A 20,261-nucleotide genomic window follows, 5' to 3' on the forward strand; every position below is an offset into this window, starting at 1 on the left:
TCTCCTTGGAGGGAAAAGTCTTAGAGTGGGATAAGGACACACACACATAAATGTAGTGAAGTAATTTATAGCCAACTATAAAATATTATTTTAATTAGTGTATTACATTGTCTGTTGAAATATAAGTTAATGAAAATTGGCAAAAAGTTAACAAAGATAATTACTGGATTTCTTAATCAAATCCATTGTTCCAGTTCTACGCTATGATTACAGGAAGACAGGCTTAAGGACCAGTGTGGGGATGCAGTTATTCTGATGTAGCCTCTTGTAGCCAGACTAGGTGGCTCTTATTAAAAGGGAAAAAAATCTAGTCCGATTTATGTAGTGTGACTGCACTGCATGCGGGTGTGGAGAGAGAGAGAGAGATGACCTCACTGAGGACACAAGGGCCAGGAATCTCAAGTAGAGCTGAACAAATTATTTTGACAAAACTTTTTTTCTGTCAACATGTTTCATGGAAATGTGTCAATTTGGACATTTTTTTTTGTCAAAAATAGACAGTATCCCAATGGTTAGGGCATGCTTCTGGGATGTGGAAGAAACAGTTTTCACATTGGGACTAATACTACTTTCACAACATCAAAAATTTTTGTGAAACAAAATTATTATTTTCTGGCCAGCTCTATCCTCTGAAGATATACTATGCCAGTCAGGCTAGAAGCTGGACTGGGATAAGGCTTAGTGGTTTTCAGGTGTGTCCAAATATAAGTGCAAGTTGATTTAGTTAAAACTATGCTGCTCAAGACAGCAGACCCCATTTGTCCTTGGGGATTTCTGGAGATAAGGTACAGCAATGGTCCGTGGATAGGATGCCTCAGATGGGGATATGCTGATCATTACTATGGCCAGTTGTTGTAGGGACCTACCATCCTGCTGGGGTTAAGGAAGTCATGGAACTCTCTTATTCATCAGAAGGAAAATCTCATAGGCAGTTACAAGGCTCTGTCTAATAGTATTAACATAGGACTTGAGGAGAGGGAGCCTTGAGGAGAGGGTTACATAGGGGTGAAACAAGGAAAGCATGCCCCCGGATATTGCTCTGAGAGGAAGTTACATGGAAAGGTATTAGGCTTTCTGGTAGAGGTGAAGAATTATTTTATCTACTTTATCTGTCTTGAAATTTATAGAGGCAGGGTGGGTGAGGTATATCTTTTATTAGATCAACTTCTATTGGTGAAAGAAACAAGGTTTTGATCTTACACAAAGCTTTTCTTCAGGTCTGGGAAAGATACTTAGAGTGTCACAGCTAACTACAAGGCGGAACAAATTGTTAAGCACAAGGAGTTAACACATGTTGCAAGATACTATTCAAGGTGAAGTGAGCTGCTGACACCTCTGCAGTCAGAGGAGAAAGGAGGGTTAAAGGTTGTTGTAATGAGCCATAAATCCAGTGTCTTTTTTGAGTCCATGATTTTAAACTCTCAGACTTGTCTTTTGAAGATATTGTGCAGGTTTCCTTTTAAGGACAAGGACCAAGAGATTATATATGGAGTGATTGTTTTCTGAAAAGTGTTCACCTACAGATGATATGGTATTTTTGTCTTTATCATTTTTCTATGTGAGTTCATTCATGAGTGTAGTGATTGTTTCATTTCATCTACATAACTGTTCTTGGGGCAGTTAGTGCACTGGATGAGGTCTACCATGTTTTGATAGTCTTGCATAGGACCCATGGATTTTGAAAGATGTGTTGTCGGGGGTATTGATCATTGCATCAGTGGAGATATATCTACAAGTTTTGCATCTGTTGTTCTGGCAGGATCTGGTGCTACTCTGAGTTGTGTGTTCTGGTCTGTTGTGAAGTTGTGTGGCTTCTGATGATAAGCTTGGCAAGATTGGCGGTTCTGTGAAGGCCAGAAAAGGGGTTTGGAAAAGATTTCTTTCAGGATGTGGTCCCCATTTAATAGAGGATGTAATTGTTTAATGATAGCCCACATGGGTTCCTGTGTAGGCGGTAGGTGACAACTAGAGGTGTGTGGTCAGTGGTTTTTTTTTTCCTTGTATTGAAGCACTTTCTTTCGGGATATTTGGGTGGCCTGTTCCATGATGTGATCTACTTTTCTGGTGAAGTCTCTTTGTTAAGGGAAGGTGGTTTTAAATGTGTTAGGGTGTATATCCCAGACTTTCTCCTCAGAGTATATTCTGTGGTATCTAAGTGCCTGGCTGTAGACAACAGATTTCTTATTTGGAGTGGTTACTGAATCTGTGAAGGTAGTTGTGGTGATCCTTGTGTTTATTACATATAGTTGTCTGTAGGATTCCATTGCTGAAAATCCTAGAAATAGGGTATATTTTGGACAATATTGTATGTAGGTTAACTGAGGGAAAGGCACGGGAGAACCTATCTTTTTGCAAATACTATAAAGGTAAATCAAAGGATGTTTGACAATCCACAAATAACAAATGCATTCTGGTGTTCATCCAACTTTCAAATGTGTTTACTAAAACAATAACATGCTAAGTATTTAAAAGAATAGACAGTATTTTCAAGGAAGACGGTAGATGTTCCTTTTGAAAATGACTATGGTCCAAATTCTGCCTTCTATCAGGTGTGTGTAACTCTCCCTGGGTTTAATGTAGACCCATGTTGTTTGCTGTTATAACTTGTGAATAAATGCAAAGTATAAAAATTAGGGATGATTCATCTATTCCTCTTGAAAATGCAGAGAGTACAAGGCTGGTGTATCTCTGCTCAAATGGAGACTTGAATCATGAGTACATGAGACTGAAGCTTACATTTTTTAAGCAAAAAATTAAAATGAGTTGCATTATTAAAAATGTAGCCAGTGGTATTTCTCTGTTTCTTGGTGAAGAAATTTCCTCATATGCTAATCGATCTCACGATAACCTCTCCCACCCAGCAAAGTCAGTCTAGTCTAGATTTATTATGCATCTCTCTACCCTGCATTTGAGAATATAGTCAATCTTGCAATGATCAGCAGAGTATTGAACTACTACTCCTCAGAAATGAATGGGAACTTTTTGGGGTATGACATCTGAGGAAGGCTTTTAAAAATGCCTTGCCTATCTCTGAGGAAGGCTCAGAATGTTAGCAAGGAGGTTGATAATTCTGCTGTTTTATTGAATGTAAGAGGTTTTTTGGGGAGTGGATTGAAGTAAGGAGGTGCTGTTTTGAAATTTAGGGCCAGATCCTCCCCTGTGTGAATGGATGCTGCTGAATTGGCTTCAGTGGAACTACACCAATTGAGGATTTAGTATTTTATACTTTATTTTTTGGCTTAACTACCCTGATATACATATTTGATTAATGGGGATGATATGCACTGCTGACAAGTAGCTTTATGTGAGTGTCAGAGCCTGGATCTATAGACTTGGGCTTGCAGGGCTCACTCTGTGGCACTAAAATCAACTAGGTAGACATTTGGGCTTGGGCTCTGAAGCCTAGGGAAGGTTGGTTTCAAAGCCCAAGCTCCAGCCTGAGCTGCTACACTGCTGTTTTTAGTGCCTGAGCATGAGACTCACAAGCCTAAGTCTGTAGACCTGGGCTCTGAGATTTGCTGCTGCAGATTTTAAAATACAGTGTAGATGCTAACCCTAAAAGAGGGTTCCTAAACCTAAGAGCCTAAGGGTTAAAGACGAGCTTCTCTATGGGTAGGCAGACCCAGCATTAAATTATTCAGGAATTCTACATTATGATGAACTTACCATCTGTACTGGTCCCTGTGTATGGTTCACACTTCCTTCAGACGGGACCAATGACAGGAAATGCAATCAATAGAAATGAAAAACACACCTGTGCTATCAATATGACAGCTGTATGCACCAGGGTTTATGGGTTTGGTAGCTAGATCTGGTGTCATATCACAACTCTTACATATTGCCATTGCCCCTATTAACTGTTACCTGGTTTACACCCTGAGCCCACAGCTTCTGTTTTACGTTGCCACACACAGCAGGTGGGTGCTTGCCTGGCAGTATGTCCACAAGAGTTTGGGGGCTTTTCTTTTGTTTGTTTTTATAATGGTGTTGTCAATGTCTAGATCTGTGCAGTTGAGTTTCCTAGTCTGCACTGTCATTAGCACCAGACTAAAATTTTATAGGTTTGGGTAATCTCCAACAGTGGCTGAAAATGATGTTTCACCAGCTCACTAGATGTCCAGTGCCATTAGCATATATAAATTGAGAATTTTCCTAGGCTAATATGCATCCATTTGGCATTTCCACTCTGCACTGAGCACACAGGAAATAGGTACAGACGTTTTGGAAAAATCCCGCTGAAAAATGGATGCTTGGGCAACGGAGTGCATCCAAACACCTACCCATTCCCACGAGATGCCCATCTCACATCTGAGTTTTCAGATGGGCTCCTGAATGTTTGAAAATGTTGGTTTTAGTGTAAACAAGTGAAACATTTTTCGGACTTATTTTATTCTATATTTAAATGGTGGCTGTTGAAACTGCTTAGAGCTTTGGAATATTTACAATCCCTGTGTAAGATGGGTCATGGGGTAGGGTGCTGATGAGACAGTTAAAGTTAGTGCAGTTTGTCACAAAGCTTTATCATGTATGTGGAGTGTTTATGTACACCATACCAACTTGTAGTGGGTGGAGTACTTGCATCCTCGAACAAAACTTATATGGACAGGAGCAATAAATGTTCCATTTGCTTGAATACCTGTAACCTGTACTATCTTATTGTTTCAGTGACCAGGTATTTGAAATTGGAATATTGGATATCTTTGGGTTTGAGGAATTTCAAAAGAATACATATGAACAGGTAAGATGCTTTATTTTGCTGGATTGGTTGCAAGTATAAATGCTGTTTATCTGCTTTTGGTTTTTTTGAGCCAAAACAAGCATTTGCCCCAACTGAAAACAATGTCATACACAGGAGAAAAATTGCTTTTAAAATAAATTCCTCTCATTCTACCATTGTGGCTCTGAATTAAAATTCAGACTTTGCAGAGTTAAAAGAATCTTAATAAACATCTAACATAATCACTTTGGAGAACAATAGTATCTGCTTTAAAAATATTTTCAGAGAAGTACTTATTGTTGTCTGGTTTCTTGCTTATGGAACTGATACTTCAACTAGGTCAGTGAGTGGGAGGATAGTACACTGGATTAGAAGCAAGATCAAGAGGTCTGCAGACGCTTTGGATAAAGAATAGAATGAAAAGATCACATTATGTTCAGTGCTATTATTGGCAGATTCACCTCTGTATGACATTACAGCACTTGACTTTTTAAAAAGCTGAATTAAAACCATTGAAAATAAATTAATCTAGCCCTCTGAATGCTTAAAAATCCATTTAAAATCAAACACTTTGTTAAAATTGTACAACTACGTGTTCACCTTTTAGCATCACTTGTTGGATCCAAAGATGTTCAGAACTGAATGTTTTACAAACCATAATGACCTCTGCCTGCAGAACTGAAAGAAGATGTCTGTTATTGTTCAGTTGTTCATGGTGTACTGCAGCCGCAAAGGAAAATTAAAGAAGTAGCAGGAAGGGAAGTGACTTCAGTAGCAAGACAAACCAAAGGGTTTATTATGCTGTGAAATGAGTGGAAATGTAGAGGTTGCTCTCTTTCCCCCACTAAATTCTTTATTTTATGGGTGGCTCAACTTTCTATCCAGCTCTCTTTGATTCCCTCCAATTTGGCTTCTGACCAGTTCATACTCTCCGCCCCCCATCCCTGGTCAGCAATCTCTGCTAACCAGCATGGTGGAACCATGACTCAACCTACTCCCCACCCTTCCCCAACCTCAAGATGACATCTTTGGGCTCAGTATGCCTTGGGGAGTTATTAGAAAATACTTCCTGAGCTTCTCTAAATGCAGGGATTAAAACTCCCCCCAATTCTTGTGCAGACTGGACAAGAAGAGGTGGTCCTTCTTACTCCCTTCCATCTCTCTAACCCACTTCACACTTGTTTAAGGGCTGGGCAGAATCTAGCCTTTAACCTTTATCTGTAAGCACAGTCCATACTATCAAGTCAAATGGACACTTGAGATATTAAAATTGAAGGAGACAGAATTTTAAAGAGATTCTAATAAACATAAGGGATACATTAATTAAACACAGGTTTCAGAGTAGCAGCCGTGTTAGTCTGTATTTGCAAAAAGAAAAGGAGTACTTGTGGCACCTTAGAGACTACTAATTAATTTAATTAAACAGCCTCTATATTAATGTATAATATCTAAATACTCCAATCTATTGCTTTTTCTACATAATACACAAACTTCAGTCATATGAGAATTGAAAACGCCTTGTAGGTTTTTCAACCCAAGTAGTGATTTCTAGATGTTGTATGTTTTGCTTTGTATACAACAGACATAACATGTAGGAACCATACTGGCACACAGGGATCCAAATAATTGTGTTCACTAAATATACACATCAGGCAAACCTAAGCTACATATGCCCTGCTGCCCTGGATAGATACTGACAGCTTCTAAACAAACACCATGGTGACTGCTACTGAAAGGCCATAAACTATTTTAAAGGGGTACTGTTCTACTCTTGTTCACTATAGTAAGTGTTCAAATCACTTAGTCAGACATGATTATTGCAAGAAAACACTGGCACACATCCCAATGTGACTTTTACAGCTCTTGAATCCTTTAAGATCAGAGCCTGCTGGGAGTTGTAGTGTGTAAACAGGACTCATGATGGCAGGTCAGCTGGAGAGTATAAAAAGGAAGGTTTCTGGGTTGGTCTTGGGAAGATGAGGGTTGAGGAAATACTCTGAGGGAAATCCCTCTGTGGACTGGGCAGGAGCCCTAGCTATGAAAGACTATCTAGTGGGAAAAAAAGAAAAGGAGTACTTGTGGCACCTTAGAGACTAACAAATTTATTTGAGCATAAGCTCTCATGAGCTACAGCTCACTCCTATTTAGTGGAAAGTGTCTGTTCTCTACTTATCCAGCTTGTGGAAAGTGTGGCAAGCGTCTGTTACCCACTGTTTTGTGTTATTTTCAATCTTTTTGTATTTTCTGTCTGTTATTAAAACTGGCTCTGAGAAAAGAGATGTGGAATTGAAACTGAGTTTGGACTTTGTTTTGACTACCCTGGCTGGTGATCCACTTACAGTTATATGCTCACAACCAATTATGCATTATACCGTGACAGTATTGCTGTTTGAATCAATCTCCAGCTTCTTTATGCTACATAGTAATTTATACTTCTGAAAATACCAACTTCTTCTATAAAAATTGAGACATTAGAGCAGTAAGCAATTCAAGTAATTATTTTAAAAGACATGGACCAGATCTTCCTATCTAATTGTACAATGGGGGCTTGATCCTGATTGGAGCCGCTGGCCATGACAGCAAGATGCAATCCAATTTAGAGATCCATTCAGTAGCAGGCTAGTTACTTGCCTTCAAAGGATCATCTTCTCTGAGATCAGGGAAAATGTTCTGAAAATGGTTTCTGGCCTCCTCGTCAACTCAAGTATTTCTCTGGTCTGAGAAAAAGTGGGAAAACAGCTATTGATAATGCCTCTAAATATTAGCTTCTAAGATCTTAGCCCACATAAGAAGACTCAGATCCAGGTAAAAATTAATTATTGTAATTACCTCAAACTAGGATTTTTTAAATCAGACTTCACGACTCTCCCAGTTTCTTGATCCCACAAAGTATCTTCTTTTGGTTTAGTTCCAGGATTGGGATGCATCGTTAACTCTATGGGCCAGAGGAAAGAAGTCACTACTTCCACTACATTCATAATTTGAAGGACACACAGTTGTGCTGTGCCTTTATCGGGCTATTTCTACTTTCAGAGTGTGCCAGAGAAGAAGGGAGACCCTGTCTTCCTCCTGGCTGACGTTCATACTTGTAATAAAGTAGCAGTTTCTTAGTTCTCGGGTATCTAAGCTACAGTCCCTACAGAATCCAGGAAATGGTGTTGGTTTCAGACAAATGCTTTTGTGCAGAGCTAGTCAGCACAAGCAGAGAAACTACAGTTCTGATTTCCAAACATCCTTGGACTATATTTCTCAGGGTTAGTAAAAAGGGGTTTTCAAACCATTTTCCCTTACTTTTAGAATTTTCCAATGTGGTAGTGCAGGGATCGGCAACCTTTGGCACGCGGCCTGTCAGGGAAATCCGCTGGCAGGCCGGGACATTTTGTTTATCTGCAGCGTCCGTGGGTTCAGCCAATCATAGCTCCCATTGGGAGTTTGGTGTTCCAGGCCAATGGGGGCTGCGGGAAGCGGCATGGGACAAGGGATGTGCTTGCTGCCGCTTCCCGCAGCCCCTGTTGGCCTGGAATGGCGAACCACAGCCAGTGGGAGCTGCGATCAGCCAAATCTGTGGATGCTGCAGGTAAACAAACTGTCCCGGCCTGCCAGCGACTTTCCCTGATGGGCCGCGTGCCAAAGGTTGCCGATCCCTGTGGTAGAGTCATGGTTGGAGCAGCACTCCTTGTGGACCTTTCAGCACCCCAACATGACCAGAGGTCTCCCCAGGAGGAAGAAGTCTCTGTCTCCAGTGTTCACTGAGGCAGACTCCAGCCAACTAGCTAACTGTCCCTTCCCTCAGGGGGCCTGGAGGGGTTTAGCCCTGAAATATTCTAAAACAAAAAGCAAACCCAATACTGGGCCTCCCACCAGTCTTCCCACTCTGCCATTTCCATCAGGCTTGATAACTTCTGAAAGCAAGACGATTATGACTGGGCACTAACTAGCAGATGAGTTTTACAGATCACATAAAAGAAGAAAGCTTCAACGTTAAAATCAGTATTGGGTATGCTGTTTCACTTTTATTTGTTTAGCATCAATAGATTAAACCACATAAACCTTCTCAATAGTAGGTCAAGTCATTCTTTCTGGAACAATGTTAGCAAAACAGTGCACATAAATAACTAACAGTAACTGCAGTAGAGGTTGATAGTAGAAAACCATTGCACCACAAGTTCAAAAACTGATAGTGTAATAATAATGCAAGAAGACACAGGCTAAGAGCATTACTGCTCACTGGAAATTACATTTCCAATATAAGCTCAAGAGAATCATGGAATAATTTGCTCTATAAACTTAAAAACTCCTTTAAAAATATCCCGATGCATGTTTTTAGCTGATATGGTCATGTGACCCTCTCTGTCAGTATCAGTAGTCTGGCAATAACAGTAGCAGCACTTTTAGGTGAAAGGTAAGTGAATCTCATTTTTCTCTCACTTCTACAGTTTGTCCTTTTATGTTTTGTTCTATTCTGTTTTCATTTTACTCCCTCTAATTATTGGAGGTATCCACTTTTGCCCTGGGGGAGTTTAATATTATCTTATTTATTATGCCTGTTACCCCCAAAAGTCCCAGTTAAGAGTGAGACTAACTGTGCTACAAGCTGTACAAGCACATAAGTAGAAATTCTCCTTGCCCAAAAGAGTGTGCAATCTAGAAGACATAGCCAATGATTCTAAGAAGCAATGGGAGGGAGAGTGGCTGAGGTTATCTGTTGTTGTTATTTATGCCATTTTCCCAAAATATTTGTTTCCTACAATGTTGCCAAGAAGCCCAAAAAGCTTCAGGAGAACCAAGCATGGTGCTCCAAGAATAAGATTCACATTACCTGTTTAAAGTTTGAGTACCAGCATTAGCGATAGGTTTGGATAATTTTTGGTGGTGCCCAGAACAGGTCCAAGTCCCACCCCCCACCCTCTGCCTAAGGCTCTGGGAGGGAGTTTGGGTGTGGGGTGTGGGCTCTGGGATGGGGCAGGGGTTGAGTTGTAAGCGGGGGTCAGATTGTCAGCACTTACCTCGGGCAGTGCCAGCTCCCGAAACGACCCGCACACCCCTCTGAGCAGCGCCACAGGGGCCACAGAGACCTGCTGGCCGCTTCCAGGAGCAGCATGGAGTGGCCGGGCAGGAAGCTGCCTTAGTCCCGCTGCACTGATGGTGGTGGCAGCGGCAGCTGGGTATCCCCAGTCTGGGCCCTTTTAAATCACCTGGGGGCAGCAGGTGGGGGCAGGAGACGCTCTGGGGAAGTCACGCAGGGACAGCAGGTGGGGCCAGTGGAGAGACCCGGCCCCCAGAATTGGTGGAGCCGGGCCCCCGGGCCCTGAATATTCCTGGAGCCCGGGCACCACGGGCCCATATAACTCATCGCCCCTGAATACCAGGGCTTTATACAGAGGTTGGAAAGGGTGAAATCCTCATCCACAATCTGAGATTAGGACAAATGTATTGTACCACAGACCTTTCTTTCTCCTGCAGCCACTAATCTAGGCAATAGACTGGAATAACAATGGTGTTTAGTTGTTGAATAGCACTTTTCATCTGCAGATTTCCAAATGCTTTACAAAGGAGGGTATGTATCATAACTTTCATGTCACTGATGGGAAAGTAGAGGCACAGAGAGGTTAAGGAACGTGTCCAAGGTTATACAACAGGTGACAGAATAAGGCACAGGATCCAGATGTCTTGACTCTCGGTCCCATGCTCTATCCCCTGGACTATGCAGGACCACCACTTGGGTGGAGCATTAGGGTCACAGGACAATCATGGATCCTGTGACTCCTCCCTGGATCATGCTGCACTTTTCATCAGCCTGTGTGTTTGGGGTTGGTTCAGAGCCATCTTCAGGCATGCAGGAAATGCACAGGTCTACCTTCATGGTTGCTCCATTCAGGTTCCCCCTTCATAGTTAAAACATGGAATTTAAGTGGCATAGAAGGTCTTGCACAGGCAAATTGGAATTTCAAAGGAATTTCACCATAAATTCACCAGTAAGTGGGGAATAAAATTACATTTCTCAGTGTGTTTCCTCTTCAGTTACAGCTTGCTGAGACTTTTGTGTTTTAGGATTCAATCATGTGACCTATCTTAGTCAATACAGTCATTAAACCTATTTTAGATTACATCTCCGATTGCCTCAGTAGAGTCCCACCAGGATCTGTTCTGGGTCTGGTTCTGTTCAGTATTTTCATTAATGATGTAGATAATGGCATAGTGAGTACACTTATCAAGTTTGTGGATGATACCAAGCTGGGAGGTGTTGCAAGTACTATGGAGGGTAGGATTAAAATTCAAAATGATCTGGACAAACTGGAGAGATGGTCTGAAGTAAATAGGGTGCAATTCAATAAGGACAAAGTACTCCACTTGGGAAGGAACAATTAGTTGCACACATACAAAATGGGAAATGACTGCCTAGGAAGGAGTATAGTGAAAAGGGATCTGGGGATAATAGTAGATCACAAGCTAAATATGTGTCAACAGTGTAACACTGTTGCAAAAAAAGCAAACATCATTCTGAGATGTATTAGCAAGAGTGTTGTAAGCAAGACAGAAGAAGTAATTCTTCTGCTTTACTCTATGCTGATTAGGCCTCGACTGGAGTATTGTGTCCAGTTCTGGCACAACATTTCAGGAAAGATATGGACAAATTGGAGAAAGTCAGAGAAGAGCAACAAAAATGATTTAAGGTCTAGAAAACATGACCTCTGAGGGAAGATTGAAAAAACTGGGTGTGTTTAGTCTGGAGAAGAGAAGACTGGGGGGAGGGGGTTGGGGGGGACATGAGAACAGTTTTCAAGTACATAAAAGGTTGTTACAAGGAGGAGGGAGAAAATTTGTTCTCTTTAATCTCCGAGGATAGGACAAGAAGCAATGGGTTTAAATTACAGCAAGGGCGGTTTACGTTGGACATTAAAATAAACTTCCTTTCAGGGTGGTTAAGCACTGGAATAAATTGCCTAGGGAGGTTGTGGAATTTCTGTCATTGGAGATATTTAAGAGGATGTTAGACAAACACCTGTCCAGGGATGGTCTGGATCATACTTAATCCTGCCTGGAGTTCGGGGAACTGGAGTAGATGACCTCTCAAGGTCCCTTCCATTCATACGATTTTATGTTTCTGTGAAATGGCAAATGACACCACGAGCAACATGATTTCCTAGCAAGATGAAATGTTTCCCCAAAGGACTATAAGGATATTGTTTAACATGGGAGTTGAATCTGCACACAAGAGAGAAAAGTTTTGTTTTGTAGGGGGTTAGCTTCTGTTGAATCTCTGGGTGCAAGCTACTATTAATTATTTTGTTTCTATAATGTGTCTGGGTGGGATAGGTGCCTCTTTATTCTATTTTAGAATATTCTATACTACATCCATAGTAACAGTAGGATTTAAAAACCCTTTATTTAAGGATTTTTTGTGACAAATAAACAAACCTAATGGGATTTACAATGCAGAGAAATATATCTTTCTCTTATGCCACCAGGCATAGAGTCTGGTTTTGAGATCATAATAGATTTCTGCCATTGGCATCAGTCGGAGCATATGCTTACTTACTGCAATAAGGTATTAATGATGCGTAATATATGGTTGTCTGAAGGCAGATATATTTTATTTCATTTGAATATAAGGAACAAACTATTATATAGGACACTACTGCTGTATAAAACAATAATAATGAATACAAAACTAAGACAAATGCATAACAAATAAAGACTAATACAGGAATTCCAAATAAATGATTAGAAACTGATTCTATTAATGGAATAGATAAAATATATAGTTAGAACTGGCTGGAGAATGACAATTCCATTTCCCGACAACTTTTGAAGATCACAACAAAAAATTAATTCCACATAGGACCAAAAATAATCTGATTCAGCTCTCTCTTTTTCGTTCTCTCCCCACTCCTATATCTATTTATATATTCAAAGTTACCACAGAGTCCATCCTGGACTTCAGAAACCTTCCTGTCAAAAACTTGGTCAAATTTTATATATATTCATGAAACATTTCAGACGAAACCGTGTATTTCAACGAAAGTACATTTAGTTGAAAATATTGCAGCTAGTTCTATACATAATGATGTGGACGTCTCATCAGTGCCAAGCATAGCTCAATGAGGAGTCTTTGCACTCAGCTTCTTTGTTTTGTTTTGTTAGAGTGGCCAGAACAAGAGAAGAAATCACCAAAATATTTTCTGCAGTAATGAGTGATTGTCTGCATTCAAGTTCAAAATAACTTCTCAATCCATGCTGAATAAATAGAAGAAGATTCTGCCTTGTATCTCAGGATTACATTTTTAACTCAAGCTAGATCACACCTTTCTCAGTTAGACTTGGCAGGGGAGCTTCCTCATCGAGGCCTATACCACAAAGCTTGATAGATGGGTTGATAAAACAGCCATAAGCTTTACTCAGCATGCTGTATATGCATTTTCAGAGACGGTAATCTTCTTGCATGACCAGAGAATACGAAAGAGATTTTCAAGTGGTTTACATCTACAGCATTATAGTTGATTGACAATCATCAAGTTTTCTTTTTACAGTCTCCAAGTTATTTGGCAATATTTTTCAAATGTTATCTTATATAAAATAAAGAACAAGTGATTGGGAAAGTTTTAATTAAATTATAGTGCTTAGTTGAGGTCCAGAACCATTTCTATTTCCCACTTGCCTTTGGATTTGGGGAACGCTTATAGGTTGTGCTATTTAGTCACCTTAATTGCCACCAAAGTAGGGTTGTGAAACTTTCCAATTAGGTTACATTTTTAATGTGGTGATGAGTTGAGGATTTACTTTACCAAGTATCATCAAATTTTACCAGTTACTGAAAAAGACATAGAAGATACTTGTTGTGGTTTAATAGTGTAGAAACAAAGAGTTCCATTCTGGTTTCCTATAATTCTTGCAGTACTTAACCTTCTTCCCTTTGTAAGTTTTCCAACTTCAAAACGAAGCCACAAACTTCTCCTAGCAGTAGAAGTGGACAGCTAGTCTGATTCAGTAAAAATGTCTGGGCAATAGATAGTATATTTGTTCCGAACTTTAAGTGATCATTATTAAAGATTATAGAGGGTGCAAACTTGTTATCTACCAGGAGACTCAGAGAAGATACACTTCAGTTGGCCTTGTCTATACTATTGCGGTAAATTGACCTAAATTATGCTACTCCAGTTACATGAATAATGTAACCAAAGTTGACGTAGCTTAAGTCGACTTACTGCGGTGTCTACACTGTGCTGTGTTGACAGAAGATGCTCTCCCACCAACTTCTCTTACTCTTCTTGGAGAGCTGGAGTACCGGAGTTGACCGGAGAGCTTCACTAGATCCGCTAAATCGACACCACTGCATCGATTGCAGCAGTGCCGATCTACTGGTAAGTGTAGACATGACCTAAGTTTGAGACATCTGGTCTTGGATATTTGATGAAAACAGAGTAACTCAATGATACTACTCATGTGGCCCTGGAGTCTCACATAGATCTTGATGCCACCTATATAGAAATGGGCACTCTCATACTGAAGAGGCACATGATGGAACCAAATAGAAACATGTAAATAATAAAAGAATAAGGTTTAATGAAAAGAAGCACCATAGTTAATGTTAAGTGGCTTAGGCAAAAGTGAAGCAAATCAAGAGCACTTAAAGGTGTTTATGTAGTATTTACTGTATGGATAATTTTAATGATGTTAGTTTCTCATATTATTGTTACATTTCCTTCTAAGTTTGATGCAGATGTTTGTATAATGTGTGCTCTTACATGGTCTGTCATTGCTGTGTACTTGACTAGAAAATATGTTACTGTTTAGTGTTGTATTTGATATGGCACTCAGTAAGAGAGGCAGGGTTAGCAGAATTTGTTTAGTATAATTTAATGTTAGTGTATTATTTACATTTTACCTGTTTGAATTACATTAACTGTCAAATTGCACTCTGAAACTTTTCAATTAGTATTCTCCCTACACTCTCTGAAAGAGACATATTGGGATGGTAGGGAGCACGATTTGAGAGCCCTTCACTTCAACAATCGCTGGCTGGCCTAATGGTCCCTTGGTAGCTGTCATTAGACAGTGTAATATAGAGGAGCCTTTGCACTGCTCTAATTTATGCTGGCATGAGTATGGTGGAAAACCATTCTCAGTATAAGAGAGCTGAAAACTAGACTTGGAAAAAAAATTTTGGAGAATAGTAAATTTGCCTAAAAATGCAGTTGTGAACTGACTGAAAATATTTGGGAATTTGAGTAGAATTCAGCAATTAATTTTGGCCAAATAAAAAATTAGGAAAAAACTTTGAAAAAGTCAAAACCCCTTTGTTTTGACATTTTCTGAATTAATCATTTTGATGTTTTGTTTCTAACTGAATTATTTTGTTTCAAAAATGATTTGTTTGACCCAAACTCTTTCTTCCCCTCCCCCGCCCCAGTTTTTCACGTTGGTAACAAAAACTGAAAAAAAAATCAGTTTAAGTTCTAAACAAACTGATTTTTCCCCAAGTTAATTATTTGCTCAGCTCCAGTGCCATCAGCTCACTTGCAGCCCCCCACCTCCTCTCTCTTATGTCACCACAGAACTGTATCATGTTCGTGGGGGTGGAGGGGCAAAAGGAGAGGCCCCGAGATAACAAAGAAAATAACAGAACGCCACTAGCCATCACCTTCAGCCCCCAACTAAAACCTCTCCAATGCATCATCAAGGATCTACAACCTATCCTGAAGGACGACCCATCACTCTCACAGATCTTGGGAGACGGGCCAGTCCTTGCTTACAGACAGCCCCCCAATCTGAAGCAAATACTCACCAGCAACCACACACCACACAACAGAACCACCAACCCAGGAACCTATGCTTGCAACAAAGCCCGTTGCCAACTCTGTCCACATATCTATTCAGGGGACACCATCATAGGGCCTAATCACATCAGCCACACTATCAGAGGCTCGTTCACCTGCGCATCTACCAATGTGATATATGCCATCATGTGCCAGCAATGCCCCTCTGCCATGTACATTGGCCAAACTGGACAGTCTCTACGTAAAAGAATGAATGGACACAAATCAGACGTCAAGAATTATAACATTCAAAACTAGTTGGAGAACACTTCAATCTCTCTGGTCACTCGATTACAGACCTAAGAGTGGCTATCCTTCAACAAAAAAGCTTCAAAAACAGACTCCAACGAGAGACTGCTGAATTGGAATTAATTTGCAAACTGGATACAATTAACTTAGGCTTGAATGGAGACTGGGAATGGATGAGTCATTACACAAAGTAAAACTATTTCCCCATGTTATTTCTCCCCCCAACCCCACCCCCCACTGTTCCTCAGATATTCTTGTTAACTGCTGGAAATAGCCTACCTTGCTTGTCACCATGAAAGGTTTTCCTCCTTCTCCCCCCCCCCCAGCTGCTGGTGATGGCTTATCTTAAGTGATCACTCTCCTTACAGTGTGTATGATAAACCCATTGTTTCATGTTTTCTGTGTGTGTATATCAATCTCCCCTCTGTTTTTTCCACCAAATGCATCCGATGAAGTGAGCTGTAGCTCATGAAAGCTTATGCTCTAATAAATTTGTTAGTCTCTAAGGTGCCACAAGTACTCCTTTTCTTTTTGCGAATACAGACTAACACGGCTGCTACTCTGAAACCTAAGGAGTCAGAATTTACTTTCTCTGTGCTTAGTGTGTGTACCAATTGAATGCATCTACAGCAATCAGAGCTTGCTTCTTGATATGTAGTCAATTGAATTACTTTCCTTTTTGATTTCTGTAGCAGAATCCACTCTCATAAGTTCAGGACTGAGGATCTGAATGACACATTTCTACTTGCAATGTCTTACTATTGAAAATTGAACTGTTGCTGTAATATGCTGCAATGTATTGATCAGTAAAATTCACAAGGCATGCATCTGATGAAGTGGGCTTTAGCCCACGAAAGCTTATGCTCAAATAAATTTGTTAGTCTCTAAGGTGCCAAAAGTACTCCTCGTTCTTTTTGCTGACACAGACTGACACGGCTACCACTTTGAAACATTGCAATATATTGTTTTCCTCTAATAACCTCCAGTGTTCTGTGGAAATATGGAAAGCCTTCACAGAATAGCATGTTGGGTTTTATGATTGACTCAAGTATTGTACATCAGACATTTTGTTGCCCAGTCACCCAGTTTTGAGAGTGGTCCAGTTTAAAAACTGCTCTACAACCTTTTTAATGTTAAGTGCCAGCAATCTGGTTTGATTTTGGTTTAGGTGGAGCCCATCTTTCCTGAATAGACTCCCCCTTTCCCAAAAGTTTCCCCAGTTCCTAATAAATCTAAACCTCTCTTCCCTTCACATCGTCTCATCCATGCATTGAGACTCTGCATTTCTGCCTGTCTAACTGGCCCTGCACATGGAACTAGAAGCATTTCAGAGAATGAGACATTAGTGATTATCTTTGGAAAGTCATGGAAGACGGGAGAGATTTCAAAAGACTGGAAAAGGGCAAATAGAATGCCAATCTATAAAAATGGAAATAAGGACAACCCAGGGAATTACAGTCCAGTCAGCTTAACTTCTGTACTCAGAAAGATAATGGAGCAAATAATAAAGCAATCAATTTTCAAACCTCTAGAATATAATAAGGTGATAAGTAACAGTCAGCATGGAGTTGTCAAGAACAAATCATGTCAGGCCAACCTAATAGCTTTCTTTAACAGGGGAACAAGCCTTGTGGACTGGGTGGAAGCAGTAGACGTGGTATATCTTGACTTTAGTAAAGCTTTTGATCTTGCATGATCTCGCATGACCTTCTCATAAAGAAACTAGGGGAATGCAACCTAGATGGAGCTACTATAAGGTGGGTGCACAACCAGTTGGAAAACAATTCTCAAAGAGTAGTTATCAGTGGTTCACGGTCATGCTGGAAGGACAGAACAAGTGGGGTCCTGCAGGGATCAGTTCTGGGTCCGGTTCTGTTCAATATCTTCATCAATGGTTTAGATAATCGCATAGAGAGTACACTTATAAAGTTTGCAGACGATATCAAGCTGGGAGGGGTTGCAAGTGCTTTGGAGGATAGAATTATAATTCAAAATGATCTGGATAAACTGGAGAAATGGTCTGAAGTAAATAGGATTAAATTCAATGAGGACAAATGCAAACTATTCCACTTAGAAAGAAAGAACGAATAGCACACATACAAAATGGGAAATGACTGCCTAAGAAGGAGTACTGCGGAAAGGAATCTGGGGGTCATAGTGGACCACAAGCTATAGATGAGTCAACAATGTAAACCTGTTGCAAAAATGCGAACATCATTCTGGGATGTATTAGCAGGAGTATCGTAAGCAAGACACAAGAAGTAATTATTCTGCTCTAATGTATGCTGATTAGACCTCAACTGGAGTATTGTGTCCATTTCGGGGCACCATATTTCAGGAAAGATGTGGCCAAACTGGAGAAAATCCAGAGAAGAGTAACAAAAATGTTTAAAGCTCTAGAAAACATGACCTTTGAGGTAAGATTGAAAAAATTGGGTTTGTTCAGTCTGTAAAAGAGAAGACTAAGGGGGTCATGATAACAGTTTTCAAGGACATAAAAGGTTGTTACAAGGAGGAAGGAGAAAAAATGTTCTTCTTAACCTCTGAGAATAGAACAAGAAGCAATAGGCTTAAATTGCAGCAAGGGAGGTTTAGTTTGGACATTAGGAAAAACTTCCTAATAGTCAGGGTGGTTAAGCAGTGGTACGAATTGCCTCAGGAGATTGTGGAATTTCCATCATTGAAGATTTTTTAAGAGCAGGTTAGACAAACACCTGTCAGGGATGGTCTAGTTAATACTTAGTCCTGCTATGACTGCAGGGGAATGGACTAGATGAGCTCTTGAGATCCCTTCCACTCCTATGATTCTATGATTCTATAATCTTGAACTCGTGACAAGTTATTTTAGCAAATTAACTTTTTTAAAAAAATATTCTTGTGTAAAATTAAATGGTGTCTGGTCATGAATGTATAGTGGCACAAATTTTTTCTCATGATGAGGATTCAGATACTCTGTTAAACAAAAGATAGATTTTTTTAATGTTATAGCTGTCTCTTAAAGTAATGTTAAGCTTTTTCTAGAAGAAGGATTCTGTAATTTGATTTAGAATTCTGAAAATGAAGGATAAAACATATTATATAAAGTTATATAAAAAATTATCTTTTCCTAAATGTATTGCTTGTTTGTGTAATTCAGTCTTCTAGTTTCAATTTTAAGTGTTTGAGAAAAAGTTGTGAAATTGATTAATTTTGAGAAATATCACTAAAAATAGATGGTTGCATTTAAGACTTTTATTTTGTATTATTCTGTATTTGGATTAATTAATATTTTAAAATATTTATTATTAATAAATAATTAAGTACTCAATTAATTATAAAAATTATTTTTGTTTTGTTTTGGATTTTTTTATTGGTCATGCTACACAGCTTCACTGAAAAGTGACTGCAAGCAGAGTGCATTAGTATGAGAAACACTCTTCCATGAAGTAATCGGATATTTATTCTTCCATAGGCTGATATCTCTATTTTTTAAAAAACAGTCTTGGAAAATGTCCGATCAAAAAAATTACATCTCAGCTATTTTTCAGTTGAAATTTGGCTTCTCAGCTAGACAATTTTTTTTTTGCAAAATGTGTGTGCTTTCTGAAGAAAATATTTATTTCTTTGTTTGTTGTCAAAAAGCTGTATACTTGAAATTAAGTTTTCTATTTTCTGCCAAAACCAAATCACTTTCACATTTTGATGCATTGCCCGGTCGGAATTACAGTTTGGCTGCCTCATGTCCCCATTCTCCTCTATTTGCTGGGCTCTCCAGCCAGGCTTCATCTCCCATAATGCACTATGGCCATTGGAGTCCCACGATGCACTACTACCCCTCACTGTGGTGTCTTATGTAAATGTGGTATAACTCCACTTTAATAAGTGGAACTACTTGAGATTTACACCAGTATATCAGAGAGTACTGGTAAAATTTGGACAAACATGTAGAATTCACAATAATCGGTATAAACAGAGAACTGTTTCCTCTCAATTTAGTACTAATAATGTACATTTCCCCAGTGCCTTCCTAATCTCTGGTTTCACAAGAGATCACACGTATATCAACGTTTCATCAAGTTTGATATTTGACACAGAGTAAAACCTGTATCGATAAATTATTTTGTAAATTTCTATGACTCATTTTTCCTTCTTTTTACAATAGCTGTGTGTCAACATGATCAATGAGAAGATACACCAGTATATCAATGAAGTGCTTTTTCTACAAGAGGAAGCAGAATGTGTACAGGAGGGAGTTACTATGGAAACAACATATTCTCCTGGTAACCATACAGAAGCCTTGGACTTTTTCTTTCAGGTAGTTTTCAAACCCATTTACACACAATTTATATTTATACACATGCTCTGTGTGTTAGGCTAATAAAAATCCAGGCTCGCAGTTTCTGATTTAGGTGTCTCTAGAGAAGGTGACAGGGGCAAAGAGTTCAGAGAAGGAGGCCTTCAGAACTGCCCCGTGCACCAGTATGGGGGAAAGGGTTTGG

General features: G+C 39.6%; 1 protein-coding gene across 5 annotated transcripts in view; it reads left to right on the forward strand.

Annotated features, from left to right (window-relative positions):
* The window catches only part of MYO16 (myosin XVI), a 627,399-nt gene that overhangs the window by 454,502 nt on the left and 152,636 nt on the right, over positions 1-20,261 (forward strand). For all 5 annotated transcript variants that reach the window (XM_038387064.2, XM_038387062.2, XM_043509217.1 and 2 more), the window contains exons 21-22: positions 4,666-4,738; positions 19,925-20,077. In XM_038387064.2, the coding sequence (XP_038242992.1) occupies positions 4,666-4,738; positions 19,925-20,077 (226 nt within the window). The remainder of the gene's footprint in view (positions 1-4,665; positions 4,739-19,924; positions 20,078-20,261) is intronic.

The sequence above is a fragment of the Dermochelys coriacea genome, chromosome 1, assembly GCF_009764565.3.
Source record: "Dermochelys coriacea isolate rDerCor1 chromosome 1, rDerCor1.pri.v4, whole genome shotgun sequence".
In the NCBI taxonomy this organism is placed as follows: Eukaryota; Metazoa; Chordata; order Testudines; family Dermochelyidae; genus Dermochelys; species Dermochelys coriacea.